Source organism: Peromyscus maniculatus, chromosome 1 (genome assembly GCF_049852395.1).
Source record: "Peromyscus maniculatus bairdii isolate BWxNUB_F1_BW_parent chromosome 1, HU_Pman_BW_mat_3.1, whole genome shotgun sequence".
NCBI classification, from domain to species: Eukaryota; Metazoa; Chordata; class Mammalia; order Rodentia; family Cricetidae; genus Peromyscus; species Peromyscus maniculatus.
In genome coordinates, this window is record NC_134852.1 from 190,328,551 (window position 1) to 190,353,844 (window position 25,294).

The 25,294-nt window shown below is 44.5% G+C and overlaps 1 protein-coding gene across 2 annotated transcripts in view; it reads right to left on the reverse strand.

Moving 5' to 3' along the window:
• The window catches only part of Myof (myoferlin), a 150,443-nt gene that overhangs the window by 65,923 nt on the left and 59,226 nt on the right, over positions 1-25,294 (reverse strand). Inside the window, exons 6-19 of one of the 2 annotated variants that reach the window (XM_042263039.2) lie at positions 24,860-25,026; positions 24,134-24,262; positions 22,587-22,649; positions 22,458-22,508; positions 21,271-21,301; positions 20,627-20,742; positions 19,759-19,885; positions 17,446-17,549; positions 14,466-14,534; positions 14,322-14,365; positions 12,535-12,617; positions 10,168-10,206; positions 8,617-8,741; positions 7,256-7,372 (exon numbers count right to left, since the gene is read on the reverse strand). In XM_042263039.2, the coding sequence (XP_042118973.2) occupies positions 7,256-7,372; positions 8,617-8,741; positions 10,168-10,206; positions 12,535-12,617; positions 14,322-14,365; positions 14,466-14,534; positions 17,446-17,549; positions 19,759-19,885; positions 20,627-20,742; positions 21,271-21,301; positions 22,458-22,508; positions 22,587-22,649; positions 24,134-24,262; positions 24,860-25,026 (1,265 nt within the window). The remainder of the gene's footprint in view (positions 1-7,255; positions 7,373-8,616; positions 8,742-10,167; positions 10,207-12,534; positions 12,618-14,321; positions 14,366-14,465; positions 14,535-17,445; positions 17,550-19,758; positions 19,886-20,626; positions 20,743-21,270; positions 21,302-22,457; positions 22,509-22,586; positions 22,650-24,133; positions 24,263-24,859; positions 25,027-25,294) is intronic. The other variant, XM_042263045.2, reaches the window with a different exon arrangement.

A 25,294-nucleotide genomic window follows, 5' to 3' on the forward strand; every position in this document is an offset into this window, starting at 1 on the left:
GTCAGCAAGCAAGGCCGCAGCCACTCACAGTCGAGGGCCAGGGCCCATGGCGCCCACAGTTACTGTCATAATAGGATGAAAATCTACAACAACTTAAATAAATCCTAGTGCAAATGTAGAAAATGGGAGTATTTAATTTTATTATTACTTAGTTTTGCTGGTGATTAAACCCAGAGCCTTATACATAGTAGGCAAGTACTCCACCAGGGAGCTACATCCCCAGCTCCTATACTTAAAATAAATTCATTAAATATTTTTTAATACTGATGCACATGAGGGAGGTCTGGAAGAATATAACTCAAATTTCTAACAGTAATATTATCACAGAAGGCAGAGAGATAATGGCAACTTTATTTTCTAATTTATATGTGTTTAATATTTTGAGTCACTGAAGTCTTAATTTTCTAATCAGAAATAACAACCAAGATTTTAATTTTCAATTGGAAAATAAGTGAAATTGTATTCTCTCTGTCTCTTCCACCTCCAGTCTCTCTTCTCTCTCTCTGTTAGTAACCTAACTGATGACCCTTTCCTTCTCTATCTATACCATGGCTTTATTCAATCGAATGGATCACTAATTGTGGGTGGGGCTTCTGGCTGGTATGAGTCAAAAATTTGGCCACCTGTTTATAGAGATACCCAGACAACTGCCTCAAAAGCACTTAAAAAAAAACCCTAAGACTCTTTTTATTTATTAAGTATAATCAGACATAATTATTCTCATGTCTTTCTTGGTGATGTTTCTATTTTCGAGCTCTCAGAGCTCCAGTCCCCGGAGATCCTGAAGAGGCCTTTGCTTTCCATCACTAAATGAAGCCCTTCAGGAAAGCGTTACATTAAAGAGAAAGCCCTTCTCCAGCATCTTGTCTACCACGGTGATCAGAATTCCTGTACACCATCTAGAGACATTTTTTCTCAACTCAATCAAAACCAAATATCTCGTTACTATCTAGTCATTGATCATGGCTCATTTTTTTCCCTATAATTGTTCTATTAGTTCATTGGGGCACTAAAGGTCAGTGACAAAGAAGACAGACACATGACATGAAAATCCTCCTCTTGCTGCCCTTGGTCTGTCTGGGCTGACAACTGGCTGCGATGATGGGAGAATTTGTACACGCTGATTCAAGCAATGTTTGTTGAGCCCTTAATATTGTCCAGACCAATGGGAGACCTCAAGGGGGTCTCAGTTGTGCCTGAGGGAGAACACAAGGTCGTAAAATGCTGGAGGATTATGTTCGGTCATACACAAGGAGGTGGGGAAGGAGGAACACAGACAGCATGTTCAGAAACAGAGTCTAGATGACCCAACAGTTGAGTTGGAACTGTTGTGCCCAGATTGTGACCCCCAGAGAGACCACCAAAGATGAGCATGTCGGAATGCAAAACAAGGTTTAATTCTGGATATCCAAAAGCAATACAAGCCTAGGCAGGGACTTTGTCCAATACATCCAATGCAGTGGAGGTTGGAGGAAGCGCCCACCTGTCTGCAAGCTCAGTTTTTAAAGGGAAAAATCACAAGGTTACATCATTTAGGGGTGCTGATAAGGGTACAATTCTGATTGGCTCGCTTCTAGGTACTTCTAGGAATTACTTCTAAGGGAGTGTTTGCCCGCCACCATTTCTCATTGGCTGCCCTCAGGTGGGGGCATTTCTGTGGTCAGTTACCCTGGAAACCAGGGAGAGGACATTCTATAGTCCAGCAGGCATTACCTCGTGACTACCTTGTGACTCTGTACTTTTACACTTCCTGGTTTCTGTAATCTGGACTGACTTGTTTCAGTAACTATTGGCCTATTCCTAGAAAGAGAAATCTTAGGCCTTAGTTTTTGGGTGAAAGCATTTTAATCTTATTCCTAAGATGGCTCATTTTGGTCTCACAGAACCACCACCAAGATACAGATTTTCACAAAGACTCTTATACAGAAGGCCATCTTAGTTGAACCCTCTGACATTACAGAAAATGTAAAGATCAAGATCCAGGATGAGAAAGAAATTCCTCCTCGTCAGCCAAGGCTGATCTTTGCTGGTAAGTGACTGGAAGGTGGATGGACTTTAACTATAATATTCAAAAAGACAATCATCTTGTGTTGAGACTTTGTGGTAGTGTCGAGAAAAGAAGTCTCACACCACTCTCATGACGATTAAGTAGCAGAGAAGGTGGGGTGGGCGAGCTGGCTGTCCTGACATGCTTTAAGATAGAGGAAAACGGCAAGAGTGCCTTAGGAGGCATGTGTTTCCGGAGTGTTCTTAGCCAGCCACTTTGACAAGCATTACTGTAGCAAGTATTGTCTGTCTTGTTGCTTCAGCAAAACCAGACAACAAGCAACTGTGCATGAGGTAAGAAAAAAGGCAGGGAGTGCAAAATGAAAAACTGAAAAACAGATCCCATATCTGGGAAGAAAAATGAAAAAAAAAAATCCAAGAGGCAGGAGGCAGTAGGTGCTAGAACTGCTGTGTTTGCAACCCTTGATCTTCTTCTATCCGCCTGGAACCAGCCATGGAAGCACCAGGCTGGACCCTGCTGCATTTCCTGCCTGGTGAGATCTGTCCACCACGCCCATCTAGAACAAGGTCGGTTCTGCTCTAGGGAGCAGGGTACTCTTGGTTCTTTGACAACACGTTCCCTTTCTGTTGTGGCCTCGCTGACACATGACCGTTGTAGAACAGGCCCGTGTTCTAGGCTGAGCTAACCAGACTCATGGGGCAGAAATGCTCTTCCCACTCTGTGTGGCCCCCGCTGTTTCATGGTGGGGTACGCTTAGACTCTTGGCTCCTCTCTTGCCTTGAAATGTTAGTTGTTGTTGGTGGTTTTGACATTTTGCTTTGACCTAAATGTCTGGTACAAGCTATTTCACTGTCTGTGTTTAATTATTTGAAACAAAGACGACAAATTCTGCCTTATGTCCCCGTTAACAAAAGGCTTCTCTTTTATATCACTGACATAGGCAACGGGCAATACACATCGTTTGTGCTTTGGTCTTCATTTTTGCTTTCCGTTTTAAATGAATGAATGAAATAGGTCTCTGGTTGCTGCTATTTAATTATTATTTTCCGTGGCTCTCTCACCCAACTCTGCTCCCCCTTCTCTCATTGCGGTTGTTCACAGGAAAGAGACAGAGCCTGGATTTAAATTGCACTCTGACAACAGAGCAAAAAACAACAAACAAATAAAAAGTCATGAGGTAGGTGTCATAATGACTGGAGGTCCATCCATCGTGGCATTTCTTCATAATCCCAATTCCAAATGATAGAGTTGAAGTCCAGGCACAATCTGTGACTGACTGCTCAGGCTTAATGCCACTTGCTTCGGATTTCCGTGGAGGCCCACAGGGCATGGAGAGCTGTCCTCCTCCACAATTGCACACTAAGTGGCATGCAGCTGTCCCATGTTCCCACCTGCCCTCTCCTTTTGTTCCTTTTCCTTCATTTGTCTTCAACATGAAGTTGAAGTGAAAGTCTTTGGGCTTTAGAGTTGGCAGTCTTGTGAAGTGGACATAAAGACTCCAGCTGGGACCTCATTAAAGGAAGTAGGGAACACATTTCTTTGAGCTGTGTCTCCGTTACAAGTAAAAAGCAGCAGAAAATGGGGTTGCCTTGTATCTATCTCACAGCATAGTCTCATGGAATCCAACTAAGGACTCTTCAGGAAGAGTCTCAGAAGAGCCCGTTCTACGGGGTTTAGCTTGAAAAGTCAGGATGAGCCCTGCACTCTAGGCATTTGGTCACTTTTAATTCTTTTTGCTAATAAACTGGTATGTTTATATCTTAGTCCATTCAGGCTTCTATAACGAAACTACCATACCATCATCTTGATGACTAATAAATGAAGAATATTTATTTCTTACAGTTCTGAAGAGCCAATACATTAGGTATCCAATAAAGGCCATTTTCTTAGAGACATAGAGACAGCATTTTCTAAATATGTCTTCACATGGTAGGACAATACCTCTCAGGGCATCATTTATAAGGTGACTAATGTGTCACCCCGAGGCTAGAGCTTTTATTATCTAATCACCACCAAAACGCCTTAATTCCTAACCCCTTCATTTTGGAGAACAGGTTTGAGCATATGAATTTTGGGACGACAAAACCACTCAGACCATACCAACTTACAAGGACTGTGTTCCTGAGATTATAGCCATCCTCAGAATACAAGAGCTTCATCACATTTTGGGATATCCATTGGAATTATAACAAAGTAGCAGAGAGTTAGGGTTAGGGGATGCTTTCAGATCTTAATGCAGAGTTACTGCACCTGTGTTGGGATTAATGGACCATGGAGCCTCACTCACACGGAGAGCATGCCCCGTGGTTGACTAAATGTACTAGGGGGCATTCATATGCTTGCTTTTGAGAATCCTTGATTTAAAGTCTCAGCACAGACATTCCATACTATACATCAAGAGACTAGGATAACTCAGGAGTCATCAAAACCCAAATCCAAGAATGGTGCCATGGTGTTACCTGCAGAAACTTCTTAAGAGTTATCTCGTAACGACTTATTTTGTTAGCCTGTAAATCTTGGCTCAAAACAAATATCCATCCTAAGGATGTTAAGCTTGATACGTTAACACAGAAAAGTTGTTCTAGGAGAGCTGTAAGCAATTCCTGATTCTAGAGGCAGACATGTGAACTTACATTGAAAGCAGATCATCTATCCTTCTCTTTGGAAAATTTTGTGGGTGAGTCTTTACTTACATTTAAAAGTAAGTGCCTCCTATGGTTCTTTTACTGTTTATATTACCTAAATTGAATTGTTCTATACGGTAACATAAACTTCCAAGAGGGAATTTTTGCCCAGGCTATGATATTTGCTAACTTGGGGGGAGAAATCCTTCTTTTCCTTGTAGATCTGTGCCCTGTGGCTTACTTCCAGGAGGGATAAATAAGGGGTGAGGGAGGGGTGAAGAGAAAGGCAACCCCAGAAAGAATGGGGGAACATTATCCTTTGCTCTTGAAAGAGTGAGAGGACTGGTGCAGCCCAACAGCTGCACTCCAGATGTTCCAAACACCACGTCTGACGGGAAAGTCCATCAGTACAGCTTTAGATACCAGCCTGACTTCATTGTCCTAGTGCAAGTCAGTGAATGAGGCCGTGGAGTGTAGGGGAGAAGGAAGAGTCTCTGCTACAATGAGTAGATGGTCTCCCTGTCAGTCATGCTAAAGTTTACATGCAGAGTTTACAGCAGGCAGACACTGGTTTACTTCAAGGAAGGAAACTGCCCTGGCTCAGCTGACAACTCATGACAAGCTGAGATAAAGAAGTGTTCAAGGCACTGACTGGGTCCAGCTGGAAGAAGGCAGGCTGGAAATGGACAGGAAGACCGATAATAAGGGATTTAGAAAGTGTTATGCCCTAAGTTAACGTGTAAGCCCTACCAGCCCAAGGACTAAGTAACTCCTTGGGATTCTGGGAATTGTAGTTCTTGGGGGAAAAAAAGCCTCATGGGAAAGTACTGTAGCCTATTAAGTTTTGTCCCCTGACAATACATATCTCAAGGCTACTCAGCTGGAAAGTTCCAGGGAGTGGTCCTGACCAAATTTCATCTTCGTCAGTATTTAATATTTTAATGAAAGCTTGCTTTAAATTTGGCCCAAAGTGGTGGAACTGGTTTTTTTCCGGCCAGTCTCAGGATTAACAAAAGCTGCCTACGCTCATGGGCTCTGAGAACAGCCACTTCATGCCAGCCATCCCACTGTTTACTTGATTCAGAGCTGACCTCTTTTGTAAAGTTGCTGCTTAGTTTTTCTATAACGTGGGAAAATAAGAGAAAGCCCTGTCCAGTTCTCAGAATGGAGGGCGTAGCAGCCTGGGGAAGTTGGTGGGCCCAGGACAATCTAAACCAAGCCAGGAGAGGCCCTGGGCAGAGGAGTGTCAGTGAGCTCCTTGCTCTCCCAGGCAGTTCAGAACATTGACCTGAGAGTCTCAGAAACAGAGGTGAACTTAGCAGACTTCTTGAAGAGGAAGGAACTTAGAACCATTGTAATGGCAGTCGGAAGTAGGCATGTCCTCATCACTGTGAAGCCTGAGATGTAGCAGCTGCCTGTGAACTCTGGTACCTGTGCCATTTGGGGAAGGGGCTCTTTGTGGTGATATTGTGTTCTCCAATATATTGTGCACCCTAATAAATTTATCTGGGGTCAGAGAACAGAACAGTTGCTAGATAGACATAGAGGCCAGAAAATGGTGGCACCCACACCTTTAATCCTAGCCTTCTGGAGGCAGAGATCCATCCGGATCTCTGAGTTCAAAGCCACACTGGAAACAGCCAGGCATGATGACACACGCCTTTAATCCCAGGAAGTGATGGCAGAAAGCAGAAAGATATATAAGGCGTGAAGACCAGGAACTAGAGCCTTGTTAAGCTTTTAAGCTTTTAGCAGCAGTTCAGCTGAGATTCATTCTGGATGAGGACTCAGAGGCTTCCTTCCAGTTTGAGGAAACGGGATCAGCTAAGGAATTGGTGAGGTGAGGTAGCTGTGACTTGTTCTGTTTCTCTGACCTTTCAGCATTCACCCCAATACCTGGCTCCTGGTTTGTTTCTATTAATAAGATCTTTTCAGATTCATGTTACATTGTTCCTCACATCCTTTCCACCCAAGGGGACTGTTTGGGCACTCTGTTCTAGCCAGGTACAGTAGAGTATGTGGTGGTCAGTCTTGATTTAGAACTTGACTGGATTAACAAACCTAGGAGACTGGTTGCGCCTCTGGGTATTTCTTTGTATTTACAGAGACAATAGATCATTAGGTCTTGGATATAATTACTGGATTATCCCTTGCTGAGTTTATCTCACGATGGCATAATCAGGAGTTGGTGACATTAGGCGCTGGAGGGAGCAGTTCTCGGGGACTGTGAGATCCTGGCCTCTTTCTCTGTTTCCCCCTTTCTGCTGTCTGTCCACAATGAAGAAGCCACTCAACACACTCCTTCCCTGATGCTGTTCTGTCGGTTTGCACTGGACTATACAACCATGGACCAAACCCACAGAAACAGGGAGCCAAATGAATCCTTCTGCCCTGAAGCTGTCTAGGTCCGGTATAATTTTGGTTGGAGTGCCAAAGGTTGATACACCTATTAACATCTCAATGGCTGAAACAAGCCTCATTATCTTCCTAGGGCTGTCATGGATATATCAAGGGAATGTTGGAGGGACTTACTATGAAGCAAGTCTTTCTCCAACTCTCCCACAGGTAACTCTTAGTGCCCCCAATCCCTTCCATCCCACACAATGTTCACACTGACATTTACCTCAACAACCAGAAGGTCATCATTTGAAATGGGCTCAAGCTTCTTTTCTGGTGGTTTCTTCTCAAGGAAAGTGGTCAGTTCAACCAAGATCCTACCTCTGTAGGCTACGCCTTCTCCCTGAAAGGCAAGAAAACAGGATTGTCCCCAGAGGCGCGCGCGCACGCACACACACACACACACACACACACACACACACACTGTTCTCTCCATGGTCCCAACCCCCTAAGTGAACCAGCTAGCATTTCCTACTAATCTAAGTCCTTAATATCTGAAGGAAGAGCCATTTACTTTCAAATGGATTCCAAATGATGCCAGGGCAGAAAATGGCCTTATCTTGACTAAGGCCAGAGGTTTTGAAGTTATGCTCTGGGTCTGGAAGGAGTCCCTTAAGCAGGGTGGTGAGGAGAATAAGCTCAAAGTCCCCTCCATCTCAATTCATCAGAACAACCCTGCATTTTTGTTTGTTAACTTGGACCTTTTTCTCTTCTCATAATAAAGAAACTGACATGTGGCAACTAGGAGTCTCAGAGTGGCCAGGAAACAAAGGATGAAGATGCTCTGGGTATGCTAAAGTGCAAGTCAAGAGTGGATACTCCTCCCACCACACTCGGATGTGGTTGCCAATAGCATCAGCTGGAGAGAAATGAGAGGTTCCCAATTCCACACTGTCTTTACTGTTCCCTTCCCAGGGCTATCGATAATCCTTTTTGTTTGTTTGTTTTGTTTTGTTTTTAGTATTGGGGGATAATCAAAAGACATTTGGCTTCTACTGTAGTCAAAAGAGAATTCTCCATCAGTGAAATGAAGCCCAAGGACAGCGTGGTGTCTCCACAGTCACATCACTGCCGATCCATGGACGGTCATTGGGACGCAGCGGTGCGATGTTGTTCTAGGAAGCCAGCCAGCACTGGCTGCTGATGGTTCCCACTGCTGTGAAGTTGAAGACTGGACGGACATGGGTGTGCCGCTCACCCCAGTACTTGATTACTTGGTCTCCAGAATCTGTTTCTTTTCTTTCCTTTTTTAGACAGAGTCTTGCTGTGTAGCTCTGGCTGGCCTAGAACTCATTATATAGACCAGGCTGGTATCAAGCTCACAGAGATCCTCCTGCCTCTGCCTCCTGAGTGCTGGGATTAAAGGTGTGTACTACTATGCCCGGCCTTCCAGGATCCTTTTCTATTCTTTAATCCTAAGTCTTAAGAAGTGTAAGACTTCTCTCCTTTAGCACTTTATCAGCTGAATGGTAGGTCTGTGTTGGGGTGGGGAATGTTAGCGCCCTTACACGAAATGTTTATTGCTATTATAAGAAGAAATCCCATTAACCAGTGCCCGGTAACCACAGTCTTCATTGAGAAACTAACCTTCCCTGTATTCAGCTCATCATAGGGATCTGGGAATCCTGTGTACTCTCTGGGGCTTCCGTAAAGGTTCAAATAACAAGGTCCAAATGTTGGGACAAAGCCCACCTCTGTCTCTCCTGTATTTGCTGAGACATAAACATCACCATTAGATTTCAGGTCTTTAACATTCAAACCATGGAAATAAATATTAGTTATTAGTCAGTTAGGTGAGATGAAGTTTTTCCTCTAGTTTGTGAATTAGCTGTATTAGTGAAAATTATGAATACTCTGGGACCTGCCATATTTCCATTTTACTATCACTTTAAGATAATAAACAAAAAGTTGAGATAATTCAGAAAACTTATCTTTATGAAAAGAACACTATTTAACAAAAGAATCATAAGTTGGTCTTCCCATTTTTTGCAAGTTTATAACCGACATTAAATATTTTGTCATATTTGGAGTAAAAGATACTGTTTTAAGAAGGTATTTAAATGATGTATCAGATTTACTTAATATATATATCCCATAAAAATGTCACTTAACCTTAAGTAGTATAGTAGGTGCATTAAAAATATGCTGAAATTTTAAAATGATATCCGGAAGTGTTAAGCAGGCTGCCATTCACTGCTTCCTCTCTCTGATGATCATCTGATAGGCTCTGTCTCTGCTGCTTGGACTCAGCAAAATTACCCCTCAATAAAGGGTACTGAGAGCAATATAAGGAAACAGCCAAATCCAGAGGAAATCATGGGTGACCACAGGGAATACAAGAGCTTTCTTCAGCAGTCTGAATAGCTCCCAAGTGGAAGTGGATTTTTCTCCAAAAAGCAGAGTTAGGAACATTCTTGGACAGTACATGGAGGTCAAATTTGGTTCTTTTTATTTTGATTTTATGTCTTTAACACTCAGTGGAATAGGGCCAGGGTGTTGGTTAGGAATAAAGGATTGAAGCAGAGAGTCTTAGAAAAAAAATATTTATACGAGAAGGTTGCTAAAGCCAATGCTTCTCTAACTCAGAACCTCATCTATTAGAGGAACACGAACATCTGCCTTAAGAGAACTGTGGTGGCCAACATGGGGCAAACTTGCAAAAAATGGTGAGCACTGCACAAACCGAGGGACATGTTATGATATGTCCAACTGGGGAGGCCCAAAAAGTAGAAAGTACTCGTATCTTCCAACCTAGAGATTCACATCAGAAGTGGGGCAAAGATACATCACACGTCATTAGAATTATTGACTTAGCAGTGCCCCGCGTCTCTACCCACTGAACATAAACACTAACAAAAAGCAGTGTATCTCACAAACAGTTGTTTGCAGTCAAGCCGCACAGAACGGTGTGCATCAAGTTGAAACATAGCACAAAGACTGGCTATCAAATTTACTTTAAGTTTTTAGCCATGCAGGACAAGCACACACCACTCATGGAACATTCTAACTCTAGGAAAACCATATTTGAGACAGTGAAACATCAAAGAAAAGGTTTTAAGGCAATGAATTAATATATTCTTAGTAAGATGACAGTTGATAGGAGAGCTCTAGAAGACAGCAAAATTACAAAGCGTAAACCTGTGTATGATGCAGCCCCAGTTCCCGAAGATGAGAAATCTATGTAGTAAAAACATGATTGGTTAAAAACAAGAGAAACGTGGACAGTATAAAACACACATCGCAAAGTTAATGGGATTCTGTGCTGAATAAGCCGCTTAGCAACAGCAGCGAATCCCCAGCTCACACCCAAATCCCACGAGCCTTTTGAATTTATACTCGTCTTACCAGCTAAATGTCAGCTGGCTCAAAGCTTTGGGACAAGTGGTAGAACCAGCACATGTGAATAATCCAAATTCACCAGCTCCAAGGAGCCCGCATTTGAGAAGAGCTGGCTCCCCACAGCCATAGGAAGCGGGTGAAGTTAACGACACAGCATGCTCTTAATAAAACATTTACATGTCTTTAGCTGGGCCCATGGCCAGAAAGTGCAAGTTAATTTGGTTTGAGGTAATATAAGCAAACAGCTGCAGTTAACCCTGGATTATGTGATGCAAAGCATGGTTTGTTTCTTTGTGTTCATGGAGTCGGGGGTTGGGGGAGGCATGGGGTCAGGGGGTGGGGGGGGTGGGGGAGGCAGCTCCTGTTGTTTTGAGACCCTGAACCAGGTCACCTGCAGGACCAGTAATGGCAAGAATTCTCAGGGAAGGGCGGTGAAACTGCCTGTAACAATTTCTGGGTTTGGTTTTGATGTTATCACGAAGTAAAATGCTCTCACCAGTATCTCTTTGAACCACTACCTTTAGATACTATTTAGTGACTCCCTACTTAACAAATGGATTGGGTTGCTTTTACTCATTCTCTATACAGATGTGGCCCCTTTTAACCTCTATTGGTTTTCTTTAACCTAAAGTGGGTGCATTCATGTTGCCCACTCAACAAAAAGAGGCCCTGAGCACACCTACCCTTCCTCTGTCCGCTTTTCATCTCTACGTTCTGTGTTTGTGTTTTACATTTGAGATGGGTGATGATATTTATGTTCTGTTCAGAGTTAAGGCTGTGGGTTTTAGAAAAAAGAAAATAACTAGATCTTATATTTTAGTAACCATTTTAATACTTGTGTTCTGCAGAGAAAGGGGCCATGATTCCATTCCCTTTGGTGAAGCTCCAGTCATATGATCCCTTCAGCAGAGAATGTGCAGGTGGAAATCTCATTCTGACTTCATCTGTTTGCTTAAAATAATGCCACACATGGCTTTATATTTGACCCATGCGTTTCCGTTAGTTTTCCCTGAGATTTATAATTGCCTTTCTTTTTAACGTCTCAAGATCTGAATCTGGTGCCTTTTTTATCTTATTTTGAGGACCTTCTATCTTCTTGACATTGGTTGGGATTGATACTATTTATTTGTTATTTTATGTGTTTTGCCAGCATGTATATATGTGAATCACATACGTACAGGACCTGCAGAGGCCTGAAGAGGGCACCAGAGGCCCCGGAATTGGGGTTACAGATGGTTGTGAGCCACCTTGAAGGTACTGGGAATCAAACCTGGGTCCTGTACAATAGCAGTAAGTGCTCTTAACCACTGAGCCATCTCTCCATCCCCATATTGATGCTCTTCTTAAAACATAAAATCAGGACAAAAGGAAACCCCAGTTTCTCAAGACAAGGTTATGTTCCAAATCACTTTACTCAGTATGTTTAATCTACCGGCCCTTGGGAAACCCAGACTGCAGGTATTACTCCGCTTACATTATTATTTTTCTTATCATTTTAACTGCTTTCCTTCTCTTCACTTCAGTCCCTGGGTATGCACCAAACCGTAGCAACAGGTACAATAGTGTGTGGACACTCTATACTGCCGATCAGGACAATTCTAAAACAGGTCCTGGCCAAAAGGGTTTGGATGCGAGCAAGAAACCTAAAAATATTTAAATTGTCATTTGCTGCCATCGTTAATCATTTTGCTGTTTATCACCCAAACATCACTGGCACGGCTCACTGGGCTCACTGTGTTTCTGTGTGGGTAGTGGGGGTGAAGAGGGGGGTGCTGGGAGGCTAGCGGGGGGAGGCTGAGGGGATACTAGGGATTGAGTGCAGTGCTTTGTATTCTCTAGGTGCACACTCTCCTGACTAGCGACACTGCCGGCCCTATCTTTCATTTCTGTTTTGAGGCAGGGTCTTGTTAGGTCAAGTAGCCCAGACAGGCCCCGAACATGTGATTCTCCCATCTTAGCCCCCTCTGCAGCCAGGGTTACAGTCCTGTGCCATCAGGCCCAGATGCACTTGCCTTTTAAGACATCAAGCCTGTCCCCAGGTAACCACCTCGGTTCATGCTCTCTGTATAAGTACTACTCCCTAACCATGAAACTGTTGGAACACCTTGGCCCCTTCTTTTCTAGAAGCTTTGGATCCTGTCTCACTCTGACCCACAAAGGACTTACCTTCTACTTCTCCCCCAGAGGCGGCAATTTTAGAGAGGTATAGGTACGTTGTCCCAACGACATCATTTTTGGTAAGCCGGTCCCTGTGTGAAACAAAAGGTTACCCCTTCTGCCTGTGAAGTTACAGCCTCATTGCAATCAGCTTTTTTGTTGTTGTTGTTGTTGTTTTGGTTTTTTTGAGACATGGTTTCTCTGTGCAACAGCTCTGGCTATCTTGGAACTCACTTTGTAGGCCAGGCTGGCCTCTAAATCACAGAAATCTGCCTGCTTCTGCCTCCTGAGTGCTGGCATTAAAGGCATGTGTCACCACCGCCTGGCTCATTTCAATATTCTTAACAGAAGAGTTAGAAGAATGTTATCCAGTGGCCTCGAGTCTTACTGTACTTAAGGATTATGTGGAAACTTCCCATCCTCATCCACCCAAGCTCAATTCAGGAGGCCTGGGCTAGTGTCCAGGAGTGTACACACAGCCTGTGAGTCCAATGCTGATGACTCTCCAGCCTCTCTAGAAACCCTGATCCAATCCGACCGTTCATTCTGCTGCCATGAAGCTGAGGATCCCCAGTGTCTTGAAACTTTTACATTAAAGAAGGGGACATTTTGTCCTCAGATCTCAGCTGCAGCTCTCAGCTGTGATGTGGTCACACTGGAAGTGTTGTTCTCCCACACGTAGGATGTCATCTTGCTGTGGTACCAATAGGGCCTTCACATGAAAGTCAGATGCATGGGACCAAAGGAGAAATGTGGGGCCACCAGGCAGCATGTGAGCTCAGCTGTGTCTGGAATCACCAAGTGTCGGTGGGTAAGTCACCTGGCCTCTCTGGGCTTCATGACCTTACTGTCAAGGGAAGCTGAGAACAATCCCTGCCCCACAGAGTCACCATGGAGATGATGATGACGTTTGCCCATGCTTCTTCCTCAGAGGGCTGAGGGCTGCCATTTGAACACTCCATCCAACAAGCACATTCTACGAGTGGTCTTATGATGGCCAATTGGTTCTGAGAAGTTGGTCTAGTAGGAAGACTTCAACAAATCCCCTCCTTCCTCCTCCTCCTTCCCTTCTTTTCTTGAGCCCTGGTCTTACTATGTAGCCCAGGATGACCTAGAACTCATAATGCTCCCCAGCCTTTTAAATTCTGGTATCACAGACATGTGCTATTATGCCTGACTTAATGAAAAAAAATTTTTTTGCCTTTAGGTAAGTAATTTTATTGATTTTCCCCTCTTATAATAACAAATTTTTTTCAGACATTTTGGTGGTTCTTCCTAAATACCAGTCTATTCTCATTCTAAAACCTATTTTGGACAGCCTAATGAAATAAAAATTCCTAATTTCTTACCTTTGAGCATTTTTTTTTTCGAGACAGGGTTTCTCTGTGTAGCTTTGCGCCTTTCCTAGAGCTCACTTGGTAGACCAGGCTGGCCTCGAACTCACAGAGATCCGCCTGGCTCTGCCTCCCAAGTGCTGGGATTAAAGGCGTGCGCCACCACCGCCCGGCACCTTTGAGCATTTTTAGGTGACTACCTCCCTAATTTTGTTTATGAACAATTGAACCAAGGTATCCAAAACATTTCTGAAAAGCCTTTTCTATTGTTATTATTATTACTATTTTTGTCATTGTTTTATTGTGTTTTTTAAAGAACCCCCTACCACCCAGTTCCAGGTTCAACTTTCTTATGAAAAAATGGCAAATACACCAAATGGTGTTAGTTAGATCACCTAAAGCAATGCACTCGGTCCTCAAATGCTTAACTCTAATACTGAATCCAACACACCGTCAACTCACCAGTCATATACGGTTAGTTTTATTTTCTCACACATGGAGGGAAACTGTTAAAGTGAAACAGAAAAAGGTAATTATTTCTTCATTCACTCACTAACTAGTGGAGTCAACATGCTTAGTTTTTTATGAAAGAAAAGAAAGTCAAACCTTGATCTGAAGATTGACAATTTGATTCCATTCGGGGTTCGCATTTCTCTCAATTATATTGGTGCAAACCTGCAAAAATCACCAAAGAAAACAGTAGACAGCCACATATCTAACTGCTGAGAGCTTTTCATGTGTGTGCCTATGACTGTGACTTTAGCAGTCTACTTATTAGTTATATATTTATAAGTAACCTGTAAGTCCTTCCTCCGTCCCTCCCTCCCTCCCTTCCTTCCCTTTCTCCCCCCTCCTTTCTTCCTCCTTCCCTTCACTCTCCTCCCTTCTCTCTCTCTTCCTTCTCCTCCTCCTCCTTCTTCTTTCTCTTCCTGTCTCCTGACCCCTCCCTTTTTGTCTTGGTGACAGGGACTCAACCAGGGCTTTGCATATACAGAGCATGTACATCTACACCTTAGGCCTGAACTTTATTTTTTCTGGCAACAAGTGTGTAAAATATGACAAGGGTTTGAGTTTAGCATTGGCCTTTGTTTCTCCTGTCCACCAAAAGTTGTTTTTTATCCATGTCTTCTTTCACTTACTAGATGTCTAACCAGTAAATGGAACAGGAACTGAGGGTACTGAGCATTTATTATATATTATTTGATAAGCATCTCATGGTTATTATTAACCAGCCCTTTCAATCCCATTCACCAGCTTCCTGTCTACTCCTGTCTCGGTATTTCCAGTCACTCAGTTGCTTAGGTTACGGTGAGTCAGTGAGACATCCTTCTCCCCTCCTCCCCCATCCCACCCAACCTGTCAGTAAATCCTGACATTCTTCCTCACATACTTGACACACTTCCTCACAAGCATCTGCACTTGGCTCCTCACTTCCCTTCCTGCCTCCTGACTCTTACACCACTCTACTGTGGTCCCCCAGAGTTCCCTTAGAATGCAATTGAGAGTTCTCTCTGCCTCACAAAGTCCTCCCTATCCACCCCTGCTGACTGCACATCTCACTTTCTCCTTGCTTGCTTTCCTGTGGTCACATAGGCTTTCCTTCTCTGCAAGGATGCTTCTTCTTTCATGGCCTCTCCCATGTTCCTCTCCCTGCCTGGAAGCCCCTGCTCCTTAGGATCTCTACACATCTAGGACTCTGCTCAAATGTTACTTCTTCCAAGGTGTGCCACCTGGTAATGTCACTAAGTACCCACACACACCCCCAACACACACTCACACACAGATACACACAGACACACACAGACACACACAGACACATGCACATACACATCTATCACTTGCTGTCACTTTGCTTTCTGTGTGGTTCTAAGCAACCACTAAAATCATCCAGTTCTTGTTTGCTTGTTTGTTAACTATGTGACAGTTTCATAAGTTAGCCTTAAGCTCACAAATTGAAAACTTAGTATCTATATTCCTATGTGCATAGTGTTTGGAAGTGGGACCTTCGGAGAAAATTAAAAGTGACGAGGTCCTGAGAGTGAGGTTCCCATGATGGCATTAGTAGCTTTGTTAGGAGAGGAGGAGACTTTGACTGTCACATGTACTCTCTTGTCATGTGGCCCTTCTGCCACAGTACAGTGCAGAAGAAGGTCCTTACAAGATGCTGAGCACACATCCGTGCTGTGCTCCTGGACTTTCCAGCCTCAAAGCCACGAGGCACGCAGGCTTCTACTCTGTACATTACCCAGTCTTGGGCATGTTGTTCCAACAACAGGAAACAGATTAAGACAGCCAGTGTCTTCTAGGCTCTGTGAGAACTATGGCTGGCCGTGTACTCATTTCCACATTCCCAGAACACGAGACGAATTACTTCTTAAATTAATTAACCAACTCAACGATCCTATGAGACCATTAGCACTCACATTTACAGTTTAGGAAATTGAAACTATCGGAGTTAAGTTAGGGAGTGTGGCTGACTGTGGAGTAAAGTCTGCAGTTCGAATCAGACTTCATCTTATCCCAGGGGCAGGGGCTTTCCCACTGCATCATCTCCAGTGACCCTCTTAGGAAATCCTATCCAGTCACACGTGTTTAGGATTCTTGCATTCATAACTAACTAGCTCCAACACTAAGAAGGTGCTGGCTCTTCATTCCTGTAACCATCCAGGTCATGCCATTCTATGAAATGAAAGTCTCCACCTTTGTCCATCTCTGTGGTGGATGTGGTCTCCCCTATACCAAGGGTCTCTCTGATTTTTCCAGAGGTCTAAGATGAGGCTTCTCAACTCTACTCTCCTGTCTCAACAACTTGTTAGTGCATGGAAGGTGAGAAACCCGATAGGACCAAAAAGTCAGGAGTTGGGGTGTCCTTGTAAGCCTGATTGTCCACTTGACTCAGTCTAGAGTCATCTGAGAGGCAAGTCCTTTCCACAAACTACCTACATCAAACTGGCACATGAGAATGTCTGGGGGCGGGGGACTGTCTTGGTTGTTAGTTGACGGAGGAGGGCCCAGCCCACTGGGACAGACAGCACCGTTCCCTGAGCAGGTGATCCTGGGCGTGTAGGAAAGCTAGCTAAGCATGAGCCAGGGAACCAGCCGGAACCTGAGCCAGTAAGCTATGTTCCTGTGTGGTTCCTGTTTCCAGTTTCTGCTTGAACCCCTACCTGACTGCCCTTAATGATGGGCCCTGATCTGGAAGCCGAAACAAACCCTTCCCTCCCCTAGGTGTTTCTAGTCGGAGTGTTTTATCTCAGCAACAGAATGATTAATAGCTGGCTGGTGGGTTTGCCCAAGATTGCGAGAATAGCTGAACCTGAGAAATAACTACAACAGTCCAGTGGTAGCTCTCACTGTTCTAATCTCCAGAAGGTAGGATTTTCTAATTGATTTGACGATACCTTTACTCCCAAAATAAGGCTGTGGAGAAATCTGGCACAGCCAGATTCAAATAACCCATCTCACTGCAGGGTGGCCCACTGGCCGGAACTACTAACCAAAGATAACCAGGAATTCACTCCCAAGGAAATCATAGCACTTCAAATGTCTGTTGTAAGAGATGCACACATTTAGACCACATACAAACCTTTTTCCCAGCAAAGGAGACTTCTACAAAAGGGTCCACGAGATTTTTCTTATCTGCTGTGCCACCAAATATCTCCTTCACCGTCTGTGAGAAGGCATCATCCACTGGAAAGGAACAGGTCACATGGCAGAAACCAAACGTACTCTCTTCAAACAATGAAGTTAAACATTTCCCCAACACGTCAAAAGAACTTTAAGAAGAATTGTTCTCTGGAGTGGCAAGCATGAGCCGCAGAAACCTTCTTTGTCTAGTGGGAGGGGGAAGAGGGAGTGAGGGAGAGGAAGAACATGTTTTCTCCCTGGAAGTTTTAAAATAATAGAGTGCCTTGAAAAATAAACTGATAAATTATTATGTTAAAAAGAATTGATCATTCATGAAAGAAAAAAATAGGATTCCAGACATCCATTTGGTTAGGGCAAGAGGCAATTGTCAAATTCAGGCCTTCATTCAATCTGGAGAATGTGTATCAGGTAAAAATGATACAGGCCCAATATGATGTTTTAGAGAAATGCAAGAGAAGTCAACATATTCATAAGTCAGGCAGTTCTCACACATCAGCTCACTACAAATGTGGGTGGCTCTGTTTCATCAAACTCTAAAGTGGACAAAATCAATTGAATGGGCCAGTGTAGGAAGAATGATGTGATGCTAAGTTTAATCTATTGAAGACATTTCTGAGGGAAAGATAGTATGGGAACATTCTAGCATCTTTGAAAGGAGGGAAGAGTTCCTAGGAAAAGAAGCAAATCCTGAAGATGTGAATGGTCTGTGCTGCCACCTGGGGACTTGGGAAAGAGTCCTGTGCCCCAGAGCCCAGCAGGGGAGACAGAAATGATGCTGGCTTGGCAGCAGTGGTAGTCAGTGGTTGGCTTGGTCCTTACAAGTGAAATCTCTGTAAGTCCTTTGCTTTAAAATGGCCAATCTCTCATTAAACATGTCTCATAATAGGGACAGACATAGTTGTTGAGAGTTGACTGTCCTTTGCTCAATACCTCTTAAATTTGTTTACTTACTTATTGTGCATATATATGTGCATATAATGTGTGTGTACACGTTTTGTATGTGAGGGCACATGCATGCCATGACACATGTGTAGAAGTCAGAGGACAACCTTAGGTGTCTAGCTTCGTCTTCTAACTTGTGTTTGAGGTGGGGTCTCCTCAGCTGTTTGCTGCTATGCTGTGTACTCCAGGTTAGTTGGTCCACCCAGCTTCAGGGGCATATCCCTGTCTGGCATCCCATCTAGTTTTAGGGGTGCTAGGCCTGTACAAGCCACCACATCCATCTTTCACCTGGGTTCTGGGGACCTGAAATCAGATCATCCAGCTTGCAGAGCAAGGCACTTTTGCTCACTGATCCATCTTCCTGGTCGCTGCTCAGCCATATTTAATAGTTCAATAGTAAACACATTTTTTTTGTTATAGAATTTTACATTTTCTTTAGGAAAACAAGGTTGATAGGGTCCAGTAACATGTCTCAGTAGGTAGAGGCACTTGCCTCCAAGCCCTACAATCTGAATTCAGAGATCTGAGCTCTCTTATGTCCAAATCGGGGTCCCAAAATGGCAGTTCTGGTGACTGTGTCCTAAAAATAGAGGGATTTAGCCATGTAAACGGAAGGACTGTTAGTGGGTAACAGAGGCCTAAAGCTGGCTTCCTGTTTACTAGGAGCTTCCCTTAGTCCACTTTCTAGATCACCCACTTCGGGTAAGGACATCTAGTTCTGGGTCAATCTGAACAGTCTGAATCAGCTCAAAGACCTCACCCTGCTTCTCTCTGGCCCCCAAGAGAGAGCCTTGGCAGTTTGGTCCCCAATAAGCCTTTCTTTCTCTCCATGGAGTGGCCCAGCTCAGTGGTTTCACTGCACTCTTGCTTACCCACATGATGGGAGGGAGAACAGACGCCTGCAAGTTGTCCTCTGATTCCATGTGTACTGTGGCACATGTACCTATGCCCCCCCCACACACATGCACACGCACACGTACATGCACTAAATAGAATGGGGAAAAAAAGAGGTTGGAAGTGCTGACTGCTTACCCTTCTCTAGCAGTCTCTAGAAGGAAACAGAACACGGACGGGAGAAAGGACAGAGCAGAAAGATCAAAGGCAGGCACTCAAGAAGGAACACGGATGAGCAATGGCTGCCCAGCAGCTGCTCAGAAAGCGTTCCGTGGGGCCAGATGAATGGAAGTAAATCCAAGAAGGCCTTTCAGAGGGAACCTACGGATGGAGCATCCATCAGCATTCAGAGTGAGTCCAACATGTACCACCTCAAAGACTCCTGAACCCCACGCGTGACTAAGGCAGTACATACTCTGGGGGATGTCCTCGGCTCGGTAGATCTTCAGCAAGAAGGTTACCCACCGGAGGGCTATGCCGGCCGGAAGTAACAAGTTGCTCTCCACGTCATCGCTGTCATTATCACGATCTCGTTTCTCGGGCTATCAGAGACACGCGGTTACATCACACGTATAAAAAGGAGCATTTCCAAAAGAAACCAAGCTATTGATGCCCAGAACGGCCTCCATTATGATCTCTAATGTCTGGAGCTTAAAGGTTCACCCACTGACTTTCCTTCAGCCTTAAAGCTTCTACAACATCAATGCTTCAGTGTCTCCACATCCTTCTGTAATCTCACGAGCACCCATGTTAAGGATGTGTATATATTTCTGTGTTCTGGCTTCTCTCTGGCCCATTCCTGTTCCTAGTCTCTAGATTTCTCAGAACTATCGCTAACCCTCCGGGTAGAAGGCAGTGATGAGGTACGGAATCCTTGCACAGAAGATGGGTTCGAGTCTCTCCAATGATGCAAGGCGATTACTAAACACACACGCCTTATTCCCAGATGCTGCGGTGCACGCTTGTAATCCCAGCACATAGCAGGTGGAGCAGGAAGACCAGAAGTTCAAAGCCAACCTTAGCTACCTAGCCAGATCTGAGGCCAGCTTGGGCTACACGAGACCCTGACTCAGCACCCCTGTCCCCTAAAAGAAAGACTCACAAACGCTAGGGAGCACCAAGAAGGAAGCTGAGCTACAGTGGTAATCAGTGAGCAGAAAGGACGGCTTCCTGGCATCGGAAGAATACTGGGCAAGGGTGACAGTTTGGAGGCTGAGCTTTGTTTCACAGCCCGTGTGCTCAGTTCCTTTTTAATAACGGAAGGCAGAGGACGAGGGACTCACAGGGGGTTCGTCGCCGGTCCCCAGGACAAACATGCTGACTTTCATGTAACCTTTTGCACCTGAGCTGGCATCTTCTGGGTCATTGAGAAGAAGCCATTTCCTCATGACAGCATGGCCTAACACAAAGGAACAAAAGAACAGGGACATTCTAAAGGTGTGCCGGCAGGTCTGTGATTTCAACCAATTCCCTGATCAAGTCCACATAGCAACATCTCACGTTCATCCCCTGCCCACACCTTAGACCCACCCTCCTATCCTGGTGTGTGACTCAGGCAAGACTCTCCAAGCTCTGTAACACTTTCACTCTTTGATCTTAGTAAGATCAAGAGACCATCACAAAACAAAGACATTACCTATTAATGAGTGTTAAAATAAAATAAAAATAGATATCTGTATTCACCTGCGATTATCTATTCTCATTCAGCATCCTCCCCATTATAGAAACAGTGTTTCCTTATTCCTATGATAGATTTGGGGGGTATGCCTCTATGGAAGAGCTCTTTCCTAGTATTTATAAAGACCTGAACTTAATCCCCACCATTGATTGAACACATTTCTTCAATCTTTGAGATTTTCTTAAGCTCTAGAATTTTCTTCAGAATTAGGAGTTGAGACTTCAAGTTGATAGGAAGGACATTACTTACCAGGTTCATCGTACACAAATCCAACATCAATCTGGGGGAAAGTTAAAAGCAAGTTAAATAGATCTTAAAACCAGTCTATTCATTTTAAAGAAAACAGCATTATATTTAGATACAAAACTCTTGCTCTTAAATTTTCAAGACCTAAATTTCTACCTCACCCACTCTGTATCAGCACTATGCCTGATGCAGAAGACTCTTAATGAATCATTGTTGAATGAATGAGCTAGACTTAGGGTTAGAAGAGACCATGAAAGCAGGTTGGCCCACATGTCCCAGTTTGCCTAAGACTTCATTAGTTTCAGCATTGAAAATACCAGAGACACTGGGACCATTGATCACCCTGCAGGACGTCACCTGGCCCCAACTCCTCTCCAACCTTCCTTCTTCTCCAGTGAACACTAATGTGAACACTAATCTAATCTCTGATTGGACAGTTCCATGATGTCTGTCCACATCTTCACAGTGATGATTCCCTCTTGCAGATGAAGCAACTGAGGATTAGAGCAGTTAAGAGATTTCACCCAGGTGTCAGGAAGGCAGGGGTATGACCAGAGGTGCGTCTAACCCAGATCGTCCTATGAGCAATTTGGTGACTGGAACTTCTTCCTTCAGAAGGTAGCTCATCCTCTAAGAACTGCTGAGGTGCCCATCAAGAATCGGCCCAGTGGGAACTACTTAAAAAGTGTGGCTTCTCTTGCTCAATTTCACTTTTCTTTCTCATTTCACTTACAACTACTGGCTTTGCAGACAGAGCTCTGGGGGCACTGGTGAGGACAGCTAGTTGAGGGGCTTTTTGTCAGCACCAAGCACACTCTTTCTAACAGTGGCTTTGCTTCCATCCACAGACGGGAGCTGGCAAGGACTCTCAGTGACACACCAAGGCACCATGCTTATGGTGACTTATATAACTATTAGTGTTATATTTTGAGGGTAGTAGACAAGACTCGTGAAGCCTGCAACAAAAATCATGGTGTCTCTGCTCTTTTCCTAGAACCCTAAGATGTCACCAAGATGTGTGCCATGAGGTCTGGCTGTGAGTCAGACTCCTTTTGTGAATTTCGTGCCCCAAAAGTTGGACGCCAGACCGAGTTTTTATTGTAAGACCATTTAGGATTCGTGCGACAGATTCCTTATTATGAGAGTTCTCATCTTTGCGTAACTGAAAGAAGTATGCTGCTACCACTCACCTTAAATTCCCCCATCAGACAATCTGCCCTCAAGGAATGGGAATTATAAACCTGGAAGACAGGAGAGAGGTGAGCTGATGGCCTTCATCCAGAGGTCAGTGAGCAGTGTCCTCGTGCCCCAGCCCTTACCCGGATGCTGATGATCTCATCCATGAGTTCGGAAGGTGTGATGTGCACATTGTAGAAAAATAACTGTCAAACGACACAGAACACAGTCACATATTAGCCGGTGACTCGGGTCTAGAGGATCTGACGCTGACAGTTTGTCTACGAGACAACAAAACACTTTCATAATTAGGTATGGCCATGTGAACACATTACCCATTTCTATATGCCGGCAAAGGAAAACACGAGAAATAACTAATATAAACATTTACCTAACATTACAAGCAAACTTGTTTGTTTAGCACTAGGCATTTCTAGCTAACTAAAACGGATCTAGGTTATCCCACATCGTCACTTTGACTAAAGTGGGTGCTGAAGGCTGGAATGCGCATTTAGTTCACTAATATTTTTAGTTCTATCATTTCTGTTTAACATATGTGTCCTGTACAAGGGGGGAGGGGGCTGGGGATATAGATCAGGGTACACCTAGCATGGACGATGCTTCAGGTTCAATGCCTGGTACCACGTACACACAAGCAAAAGGTATCTATGTCATTTCGTTGTGCTATTGGTAATAATGAGTTAAAGACTTGGTTAAGACGATGAGTATGAAAACTCTGAGGAAGATGGAGACTCTTGCTGGACTCCTTACAATAGTTTAGTGAACATAAAGCCTATATTATGAAGGTGTTAACTGACAGGTCTCATGTCTAAAGCCCTAAGTCACTGGCATCTGGAGGCATCTATATGCTATTGTCTGTCTTCCACCTAAGTACAGGTTTGAAGAAAATGGGGTTCCTTATTTCACCTGAACAAGACAAGAGACAGGGTGTAGAAACTAGTCTCTTTTCATGAATATAGACAGGAAAAAAGACAAAGGCAGACCTGGGGCTGGGATTAGCTGCTGTGGGAAACAAAGAGAAGCTAGGAAAGGCCATGCATGAGAGCAGAGTATGAAACTCTCAGAGCTGTGTCTCCTCAGCATAGCACAGCTAGCCTCTGAGAGACTCCTAAATCGTTTCTGCCCATACCCAGTTATGGTTTTGTGGTGTCAGAGATGACTGGAAAGGTATTTAGCACCACTGAGTTGTCTCACAGAAGTCAACAGAATGGGCTGTGTTCTCACTACAAAGAAAAACAAGGCCTTGTTTGTTCATGTGGCTTTCCTTTAATAGGAATTATTTTTTGCAGCCAATCATAATTCGACACCTCTTAAAATATGGATCACACAGTGACACAGTCAACCTTCAGAGTCGTTCTGCGATCTAAAAGAGCTAGGGTGGGTGCAGGTGACATCATGTGCTCCATCACCAGGATGAAGGGACCCACAGGGAAACTGTAAGAATGACAGGAAGACACGGGCAGTCGGCAATCAGTGGAAGCTGGTTAGATGGCTTCAGGCCCACGTGGCTCTGACCTCTCCGCACTTTACACCGGAGCCCTGTGTTATGTTTTCCAGTTCTGAGCCCTGTTTGCCTCCTCTGTGAACCGGGTGGGATTGGCAGGAGGAGGGGGTGAGTACAAACAGGACAGACCGGGTGAGCAGGGCCACGCATTCTCCACCCACTCACCTCATCAAAAAACGGATTGTTCCCTCTCTTGATTCTTGTTCGATGCGTCTGGCCACAGATGTGGACTTTCACCACGGGCCTTATGTTGTTGCCACTTAACTGTCGGCCCTCGATCACTCGGACACGGATCTGCAAGCACAAAGCAGCATTGTTACGGAACCTTCCCGATTGGATGGTGCGAAGGAATCCTCAGGCGTCGCCTCTGCTCTCCGGCTCACAAGGATGGCTAAAACCAAGCAGGCAGTTTTTACTGTACTGAGACCCTCAGTCTAGAAGGGGCCATCTCTGACCATCTCCAACATGGGAACTCAACCCAGACCTGCTGAGCAGGAGAAAGGGTTCAGAGCTAGCCCGGGAAAAGCAGGGCAAGCTGAGGTCACAGCACTGTAGCCCTTCGTCTGGTCTTCAAGTGTCTCTGCGATACACTCATGCTGAGAGCTAAGAAAAAACACAACAGGTACTGGAGCTGCTCTTCTTTGCTAACTAGCTCCTACCTACTAACAGGGAAGGAAGGTTCTAGTTACATCACTCTGACAGCTTGTTTTCTCTGATCAAACCCTTCATGCTTGTAGGGCATGGGACTCTCCTTTCTGGGTTCACCCCCTTATTTCCCTTTTAGCAGATGAGTCCTTCCCATAGGAGTGGGTCTATCCCGACATCACAGCAGTGGCTGGGCCATGGGCCATGGGTGACAGTGAGTACACAGAGCAGCCGATCCCTTCCCACCTGGAAATCCTGTGGCTTGTTGGACAGCATCCGCCGGCTGTTCTTCCCTTTGGTGATCCTCCGAGCAAGCTGAGCCTCTGACAGTGTCCCAGATGGCCCCTTGGGCCCAGGGCCCCTGACTATACCATCTACCCTGTCTTCATCTCCCTGGTCTTCATCCTCTTCTTCTGAAATATGGAAAGGGGGTCCAGTTAGCAATGACCCTTAGCCTGTAACTGTCTAGCACCCTGGTTTCCTGGATGTGTCCTGTTTCTGAGGTATCAGGTGAAGGAGATGCTTTTGGTGGCCCTGAGTGGCAGGCTGGGGCTTAGCTACAGCTTCTTTAAGAAAATGCATTCATAGTGTCTTAGGATCATTGGTCAGGTTGCCTTCAAAGAGACAAGAGAACATCAGAGAGCCCAGGGAGAGGAGTACTGTGGTCTTGGATTGGCTGTG